The 10,134-nt window shown below is 40.6% G+C and overlaps 1 protein-coding gene across 1 annotated transcript; it reads left to right on the forward strand.

Moving 5' to 3' along the window:
* The first annotated feature begins 4,445 nt into the window (after positions 1-4,445).
* LOC144528154 (immunoglobulin superfamily member 11) lies at positions 4,446-9,545 on the forward strand. The gene is made up of 7 exons (XM_078266630.1): positions 4,446-4,860; positions 5,818-5,972; positions 6,340-6,406; positions 6,539-6,670; positions 7,801-7,956; positions 8,867-8,989; positions 9,099-9,545. The coding sequence occupies exons 1-7, from the start codon at positions 4,722-4,724 to the stop codon at positions 9,293-9,295; spliced, it is 969 nt and encodes a 322-aa protein (XP_078122756.1). The 5' UTR covers positions 4,446-4,721; the 3' UTR covers positions 9,296-9,545.
* Positions 9,546-10,134: the final 589 nt, after the last annotated feature.

Genomic DNA, 10,134 nt, shown 5'->3' on the forward strand with positions numbered 1-10,134 from the left:
CCTCCTTGTTTGTATATTTTTCCAATATCTTGGTCAGCTCTAATGCGGATTCATGCAGTCTCACACACAATACCAAATCCACAGCACCTGAAAATGTGCTCAGACTGCCCCAGTATTTAAAATTTCTTTGTATTTAATTTAAAGAAGGGAAAGATAAAAATGAGTCCAAACAACAGATGTCATTGAGGTGATATAATACAAGGTCACATGCTTTCGCCTCAAGAACCCTTTTTTAAGATATTTAAATTCCCTTTGCCGTTTTTCTGCTCAAACACTCAACTAATTTGGTTCAATAAATGGCATTAGTCGACCACTGTTGCCAATAAGCCATGTATGTACAGTCCTAAAGAAACTCCCAAAATCATCAGAATGCTCATTTGTGTTTAACAGTTTCTTCATGTTCCCATATGGCTCATTAAATTTGCTTTATAGCTCAACTGGCTAGAATTTCAACATGTGACATTAGGCTGAGACTGGAGAAGCTAAACTAAACAGGAACATATTTGGATGATCATTGGAGGACTTGGCAGGCAGATTGATTTATGTGGGTCATGGACAGCTAATACATTTCATGCAAATCCATCAAAAAGCAGCCATGATGGCATTTTGTTTAGCCTATAGCTCATAACTTACATGATGTCCTTATCATCAGATGTGTCATAAACTAATCTTTGAACATTGCCTCACATCAGTAACAACCTTGGATCCTGAATCCTGAATCCATGAATCACTGCACAGATAAGTGTCTTTTTTTCAAGAATGAAAGAGCTGATTTGGGACTACAGGGTTCGGTGACAAGCTACAGATTGAACAAAAACAAAAATGAGAAATTATATATGACGGCTTATCCACAAACAGTAAGGATATATTTACAACACGAGCGTAGAAACCTTGAAAACCTATAACATTAGTAGGGCTGCAAAGCTATCGTGTTGCCTAGCTGTCACAATTTCCAAAAGTACAATTAATTTCTTTTTACAATTGTAAAACTTTTTTTCTACACACTATACTACGACTTTTTCATGATTTTTTCAACATACTATACTATGACTGTTTATGAATTTGTCGACATACTATACTATGACTTTTTTAATGACTTTTTTCGACATACTATACTATGACTTTATTCGACACACTATACTATCACTTTTTTAACATACTATACTATGACTTTTTTCAACATACTATACTGTCCTTTTTCAATATACTATACTATGACCTTTTTTGACATACTACACTATGACTTTTTGATTTTTTCAACATACTACACTATGACTTTTTTCAAAATACTATACTGTGACTTTTTTAGCACTTTTTTGACAATCACTTTTTGAACATCGAATACTATGACTTTTTTCAAAAGACTATTGTATAACTTTTTTCTACACACTATACTATCACTTTTTTAACATACTATACTATCTATGACTTTTTTCGACACACCATACCATGACTTTTTTCATACTAAACTATGACTTTTTTTATTTTTTCAACATACCATACTATGACTTTATTATGACTTTTTCCGACATACTATGCTATGACTTTTTCAACATACTATACTATGACTTTTGTATGACTTTTTTTCGACATACTATACTAAGACTTGTTTATAACTTTTCATGACATACTATATTATGACCTTATTCGACACACTATACTGACTTTTTTATCACTTTTTTAACATATTATACTATGACTTTTTTCTGATTTTTTCGACACATTATACTATGACCTTTTTCAACATGCTATACTGTAACTTTTTTCGACACACCATACCATGACTTTTTTATGACTTTATTCAAAATACTATAATTCAATTTCAATTCAATTTTATTTATAGTGTCAAATCATAACAGGAATTATCTCAGGACACTTTACAGATAGAGTCGGTCTAGACCACACTCTATAATTTACAAGGACCCAACAATTCCAGTGATTCCCCCAAGAGCATGCATGAATGCGAATGTGGCAAGGAAAAACTCCCTTTTAGGAAGAAACCTCAGACAGACCCAGGCTCTTGGTAGGCGGTGTCTGATGGTGTCGGTTGGGGGTATGATGAACAATGGCAATAATAGTCACAATAAAGATATTGTAATAGTTATAATAGTTCATGGTGTCGTAGAGCACAGCAGGGCGTAACAGGGCGTTGGCCGGACATAGCAAGTCGAAGCCGGGCATTGCAGTGCGTAGCAGGGTGTAATAGGGCACAGCAGGGCGTAGGGCAGGACCACGGCGACAGCTGCCACCATGATGTAGGTGCCATCATGATCCAAGATGAAGATGCTGGGCGGAAAAAGAACATTAGGACTCCGGGGAATAAGCTCCCCGGAGCTATGTTAGTAACAAGCATTTCTGTGACACGAATACACACAGATGGAAAGAGAGAGGAAAGAGAAGCTCAGTGTGTCCATGGAGGTACCCCGGTAGTCTAGAACTATAACCGCATAACTAAGAGCTGCAGAGAAGGGGAGATAGGTAGGCTGTGTTCCGTGATTGTGGCTACACACCTTCCCCCGCCGGTCTAGGCTAACGCTGCGACTCATTACTCCCTAAGTATATGTAAGCTTTCTATGGGGAGAAGCAGAGATAGGGTGGGGGTGCGCCATGACTGTGGCTACACACCCATCCCCGCAGGTCTAGGCAAACGCTGCAACTCCTCATACCCTAAATATAGTAAGCTTTCTATGAAGAGAAGCCGAGATAGGGAGGCGGTGCGTCATGACTGTGGCTACACACCTTCCCTCGCCAGTCTAGGCAAACGCTGCAACTCCTCACTCCCTAACTATAAGCTTTATCGAAGATGAGAGTTTTAAGTTTACTCTTAAAGGTGGTGACGGTGTCTGCCTCCCGAACCCAGACTGGGAGCTGGTTCCACAAGAGAGGAGCCTGATAGCTAAATGCTCTGGCTCCCATTCTACTTTTAGAGACTCTAGGAACCACAAGTAACTCTGCATTCTGGGAGCGCAGTGCTCTTGTGGGACAATAAGGTACTATGAGCTCTTCAAGATATTATTGTGCTTGACCGTTTAGAGCTTTGTAGGTCAGGAGAAGTATTTTAAATTCAACCCTGGATTTTACAGGAAGCCAATGCAGAGAAGCCAACACAGGAGAAATATGATCTCCTATACTATGACTTTTTTTGACAAACTATACTAAGACTTTTTTTAATCACTTTTTGGACATTATTTTCGAATACTATGACTTTTTTCAAAAGACTATAGCATAACTTTTTCATATATACAATATTATTACATTTTTATGACTTTTTTCGACATACTATACTATGACTTTTTCAACATACTATAATATGACTTTTGTATGATTTTTTTCGACATATAAGTAAAGTATAACGCCGTTATTTTTTCGGTAACGGAGTAATCTCATTAATTACTTTTCCCATTGTTGCAACGCCGTTATCGTTACTGAGAATGTGAAGTGGCGCGTTACTACAATTTGGTTGAATGAAGCGCGAGGTGTCAGGCTTTGGCTACACATCAGCTGCCTGAAGAGAGCAGGGGTGGGGATGATGACACCGTTGCAAATGCGATGATGATTGGCTGGGTGGGGGGATGCCCTGCTCACGCTGTCTCACTGCACGCTCTGACTACCACTAAACACAAGACAGCGACAATGGCGACGAGCCAGGGAAATTCAAAGGTAGCGTTCTTGAACTGAAAGTACCGGCACTACTTCTCGCTCATTGAAATTAAAGGCAAGAATGTTTATGTAACATGCACGCTATGCCCAGGAAAAAAAGACTTTATCCACGTCTGCCTCAAGCAACTCGAATCTTATGAAGCACCTCACATCAAAGCAACGCTCGATTTTTCTGTATATAGTGTTTTTATTCTTCAATCAGTTAATATAAACATCTTTGACGTTAAAGATTAGCTGCTACTGTCCCTTCAATCCTATGAATCGTGGCTAGCTGCAGGCCCTGGAGCTCCATCAGGGCCTCTGCATTTTGTAGTCCAGTAACCCAGAAACGGTGACTTTGTGCGGGTATGGAGCGCTGCGGGCTTCCCTTCGTGAAGGAGATCCAGCTAGCTCACAGAGAGTCTATGAAGTAGGACACGCCGGGTGGCGAGGCAGCACCACCGCTGTCACGTAGCCTGCTGAGCTCCTGCTGAACTGCGACACACAATCTGACAAAATTTGCAATTAGCCATCAATTTTCGTAAAACGGCCCATATTTGACCTCTACATAGTTGATTTCTCGCATAAAAAAAGTCTCAGAAGTGAATTTAGTAATTAAATAGCAGACCTCTGGAGATCTGCATGACCTAGCTAGATTCAGAAGACTAAGCTGACCTCAGGTCAGTGGTGTAGCCTATGCAAATGTTGGGGCGTGACAAAGACTAGGAGTTGAGATGCTGACGTCAGCTTCCAGCTTTGTTCAGACTCGCCCGTTTTCAGCTGCAGTTTCAAAATGTGAGATTTGGATAGTAAAGGGGTATCAATGGGAGTTTGAGCTTCTATGTATGTCCTATTTACCCACCGGTCGTTATTCAACTATGACAAGGTAAAATCGGTTTTGCATTCTATCACCCCTTTAAGAATTACAGCGCTTAACTTTTTGTAGCTTTTTGAACGAATGGTTGAGAACAGGTCATGAGAACAGGCTGAACAAACACAATGAGGTGATGAGACCGAGAGAATAAAGTGAGAGTGAAAATAGAGGGTGGGGTTGGTTGCACCGCAAAATAGATTAATCATGCATGCCTAGATATTTTGGCCACCAGCTCATACACAGGGGGAGAGAGGACTGCCTGTCTCTGAGTTTCCTCTCAGCTATGGGCTGTTCTGCAAGATGGGTGCTCTGGACTCTGTGTGTGTGTTTTACCGCTCTGGAGAATGGTGAGTAGGCCTGTGTTCTGTCTTAAGCTTTGACACAAATTCAGGAAGACCAGATGAGAAATATTGGTAGTTTAAATTGTTTGAGGGATCTGCAAAGCTACAAGAATGGCTGCTTCTGGTCTGAAATTCTTCACATGGATTTTGGTTAAAAAGAAAGAATTTACTTGTTAAATGTGTTATTCTGTTGCAAATACAGGGACGGCACACCAATTAGAGTTTATAGATTATAAAAGTAGACCAATATGACTTATTATGACCTAATAGTGACTTAGACTTTGTACACCATGGAGTTTTTGGACAGACATGTTTGACTGCGAGGTTGCAGATAAAAAAAAAATAAATAAAAAATACTATACTAAAAGTGTCTGTTGTAAAAAAATATATATTAACAATTGAATTGTACTTTTTTTCAATTAGCAATGGAAAATTGTGTACAAAAATGCTTTGCTTTAGACTGATGAGCTTCATCAAACTAACTAAAGATTAGCCTACATTTGCATTTAGTGCACTACTGAAAAGCAGCCCATTTTACTACGGACTAAAAATAAAGACTAGGCTATGTTTGTCATATTGAGTGTCTGCTGTTTAGAAACTGGTGATGGAGACAACATGTTGTAAGTTGACAGTATGTTAATGAACACATCCCAGTGAAGTGGACTGTTGTTCCACTCAGTCTGTGATGGGGTTGGCTCACCATCAAAGCTGTCAAGTGTAATTAACAAACTATGCACGCTGAATACACACACACACAAAAGGCCTGGGGATGACAGAGAGGGGGGGTCATTATTTCAGTAATGAAGGAGGAGCGGTGCAGTCTGCACGTCAAAAGAGAAACTAGGGAAGTTAAAAGCAGAATAAAACATGATGGAATTAAAGAAATAATCCCTTCAATAAACTGTCTCCCGTATTATGTGACTCATTTTTGTTTGTCCTTTCCCACCATGACAATCGACACAGTTGCACTCAGAGTAACCATGAGGGAATCCAGTCTAAAGGTGGTTCAAGGGGATGTTGTTGTGCTGCCTTGCTCCTTCTTCACCTCCAGCCCCCTCTTCAGACTCAACATTATCTGGACTCTGGCACCCTTCTCCAGTCCAGAAATCCCAATACAGGTCTGAATCCCAACACACACATACACGCACACACACACACACACATGCATGCACGCATGCACGCAATATATCAGGTATTTTATCATAACCTCCTAGCTAGTAAAACACACTGTCCTAAAAAAAACGGAATCTGCTGCAATGTGAATAACGAGGTTTGGTGAGAACATTTTTTTTTTTTTTTTTAAGTTGTTTGTCTTCTGCAACTACAACTTCACTGCAGGAGCTGTTGGTAAAAGTAATGACATCTTCCCAAAAGGAAACTTGATTGTGATTCTGAAGCAAACAACCACATAATACTGAAACACAACAAGCCTCTCCATATTTGTATGGTCTGAAACTACTTATTAATGGCTGCTCTCACCTCCAGGTGATTGTGTACGACCATGGACAGGTGATTGAAGACCCCTCACTCATTGGCAGGGTGGGTTTTACAGGTATGACCAGTGAAATCATTTTCATCTGAACTGGGATGTTTTTGAATTTGCTTCTCAAGGACAGTTCTTAAAAATAATTATGTGTATTTTTATAGGATAAAAACACAATTATTTAATGTAAACCAACTGCAGGTATTCCCTGGAGTGCAGATATTGTCCTGAATGACACACGTGTATCAGATGCTGGAATTTACCGCTGCATGGTCAATAATCCACCAGAGACGGCAGATCCCGGCATAGGAGAGCTGGAGCTTAGTATTCTGGGTAAGTGTGCCACATATTGTCCAGTTCTGCTAGAGTAAGCCTGTTCAAAGGCACTTACACATTTGAAGCAATCATCATTGAATATACTGTAAATTAGGGATGTATCTATTTATTATTTAAGGCTGATTTGCATATCTGCCAAACAGGTTAAGATAATCTAAAAGTACTTTTTAGCCATGCTAGCAGCATGGCTCCAATCATGGTTAATTCAGTCCACCACTTGTCCAGCCTGAAATACCTCAACATTTAATGGATTGCCCTGGGTCGTCTTGGGTGGCGCTAAGTGCCAGATAGGGCCCCGGTGCCACTGCAAAATAGCCTCAGGAAGGAACTTGTTTTGGTGGAACGTGTACGTTCAAAGGTTGTTTTAGTCGTGCAACAGAAAACTCAGATTGGACAGATAGTCTAGCTAGCTCTCTGGATTTACCCTGCAGAGATCTGAGGAGCAGTTAACCATAGTCCTCATATATCCACCAGAGATTAAAATTCTAACACAAAGAAAGCGGAAGGTGACGGACATCCGGCTGTAAAGAGTGACATCCGGCAGAATGTCCGGCGGCAACGGACCAATCCCGGAAGTGGAACGTTGTGGATATAGACTATAACTTTGGTAATCCGTTGACTTTTTGTCTAGTGTGCAACATCAGGTCAAAATTAAAATCTTTCCAATGCTTTGGTTTAAATACCTGCAGAAATAATGACATTCCATCAACCTCAGCTGTACTTTAGTGCTAATTATCAAATGTTAGCATACTAACATTACACTTAGATTGTGAACATAGTAAACATTAAATCTGCATTCCCACTGTGCGCAATCTAGCATGCTGATGTTAGCATTAATATCAAAGCCGTCTGGAGACTCTTAGTCTTTTTAACAATTGGTAAGCAGTATTCTGTTAATTTTACAGTTAAGTGATACAATCCCAGATAAATAACTCTCAAAAAAACTACTTGTATAGAAATACGACTAGTTTTGTAGACATGGCATCATTTAACTGCAACGGTAAAACAATCTCAGTTCAGGTTAGACTCACAGTGGGACACTGAAACACTGAAATGCTTGGATCTATTTGCAAACGTTCCCCTGCATTACATTATTTTAGAAACTCATCTCCTGATTACTTTTGTAGCTCCACCTTCGTTGCCCGTGTGCCAATGGGATGGAGATATTGATATGGGAGGAAGTGTCACGCTGTCCTGCTCGGTGGCGGAAGGCGTCCCCACTCCAGAGATCCGCTGGGATAAACTCAATCCAGAGGAAATCACACTTCCCATCAACATGGAGGGTCAGTGCCACACACACACACACACACACACACACACACACACACACACACACACACGACTCTTTGGCAGAATCATAATCATCTTGCGTGAAGGTCATTATTTTTTATTTTTAAAGGCTACTGAAGATCTCAAAGATAGCAAAAAAATGTCAGGGAATTCTTTATAAAATAATGTGCAAGACAACTTGAATTTAATCTGAATTGACTTTGACTCAATTGGAGTGTGATAAAGCCTCAGTGACACACTACAACAAGCATATTCAGTACTGATAAAAAGTAATTCACCCCCTTACAAGACAAGACAACCCTGATGATCAGACATCAGACTTATTTTATTAAACTTGACAAAGCTCCGCCAGAGCAACAGAAGACATTATACAACTGTTTTCACAGGCTAAGTGATGAGTAAACCAAACGTTTTGTGTAAAATCTGTGGAGTACTTCTTTAAGCATGTGATTTGTAGGAAGTAATTTACACTATTAAAGGTGCAGTAGGTAAGACTTAACTAACTTACTGACTTTCTGTCATATTTGCTGAAACTGTCCCTATGTTCCAGTAGAACTATATGAAGCAGGTAATTTAAAAAAAAATCTGGCTCCTCTGGCACCACCTACAGCCTGTAGTGTGATTTGCAAAAATCCACAGCTCCCTGTTCAGATGCACCAATCAGGGCCAGGGGGGGTGTCTAACTGCGTGTCAATCACTGCTCATGCACACACATTCATTCTCCCTTGTGGGGGGAGGGGCTTAGAGACCGTTTTGGGCTTTAGCAGAAAGGGGGGAGGGACTGAGAAGTTGCCAATGTTCAATCCTACCTACAGCACCTTTAAGCTCATACGTTTCATCTTCTTCTATTAGTACAACACCAGTAATGTCACTGTCTCTCCTCTCTCTCTCTCTCTCTCTCAGGAGATCGCTCAGGCTCCGTCCAAATTGTCAATGTGTCATCTCAGACGTCCGGCCTGTATCGCTGCTCTGCCACTAACCTCCTAGGAACAGCAAACTGCTACGTCAACCTCTCCACCTACACCAGTAAGTGCGTCTTTTGCCCAACCTCAACCCATAATCCTCTCGGCTTCTTTTCACTGCAGCCACCTGAATGATTTACGAATGACTACGACTGTTTTGTCTTTCTCTGCAGCTCCAGACAGTTCTTCAGGCATGCTGCAGGGTGTGCTGCTCACCTTGTCCATGAGCTTGGTGTTACTGGCGCTGCTGGTGCTCGTGCTGTGGCTCCATCGCACAGGACAGGACGGGGGGTGGAGGGAAGGGAAAGAAGAGGAGTGTTACAATGAGATACGGTATACTCCCTCTCTGATGAAGCGCTCGTTTGTTTGATTTCTCAACATCCACAGGGATTTAAAAAAAAGATAAAGACATGCTCCAACCCGGGTATCAAACGAAAGACTTCCAAGACTCTGTTTCATATAAATAATGGATTCTGGAATGGATTACAGCCTAGCCAGTGCTCCCTGCATACTTACTGTACAGCATCAACTTTTGAAATAAATGCCCAAGTTTCCAATAGGTGTGGTATTTTAGTTACAAGAATGATCTACAGTTTCCAAAATTTCCAAATTCCCTCAGAATCAGGAGGCCAATAAAGTTACATGATAAAACTCAAGACGCCCTGGCTTTAATAATTTATCCAGAAATAAACCAAAAGACAAGCACGGTCCAAACATGACTGCACAGTATACTGTAGGTCACTATGGTGGCATTTATACAAATCTGTATCACTCTCTCAAATCACACTCTTGTGGCAGCACATTAATTAGTACTAGATGGACCTGAATGTTGTGGCAGCACACTTACAGACTGGAGAGAAAACTACTGCATAGACCAGGAAGGAGCTGGAGGCCGGTGAGCTGAAGCAGAAGGCTGCTGCCCCACAGAATCAGCCTGACATGCTGTGGAGTAAGAGCTCAGTGTCAAGAAGGAACAGACTGAAGAAGCCCATCAGGTGTGTTTTTGCTGTAAGAGAGAAAAGAAAACAGCAGAAAGTACATATCTGAAGAGGTGACATTTAACAGTTTAGTTTTAAGTTTCTGCCATCACAGTATTGCGTTTTCCTTATTTAAAAGGTTTGTATGTCTGCATCAGTGGCAGCATATTTCAGGTAACTGTAAACTGAGTCAGAGGTTAAGAAGGTTAATTGCTTTCTAAACACTACTTTC

The sequence above is a fragment of the Sander vitreus genome, chromosome 13, assembly GCF_031162955.1.
Source record: "Sander vitreus isolate 19-12246 chromosome 13, sanVit1, whole genome shotgun sequence".
NCBI classification, from domain to species: Eukaryota; Metazoa; Chordata; class Actinopteri; order Perciformes; family Percidae; genus Sander; species Sander vitreus.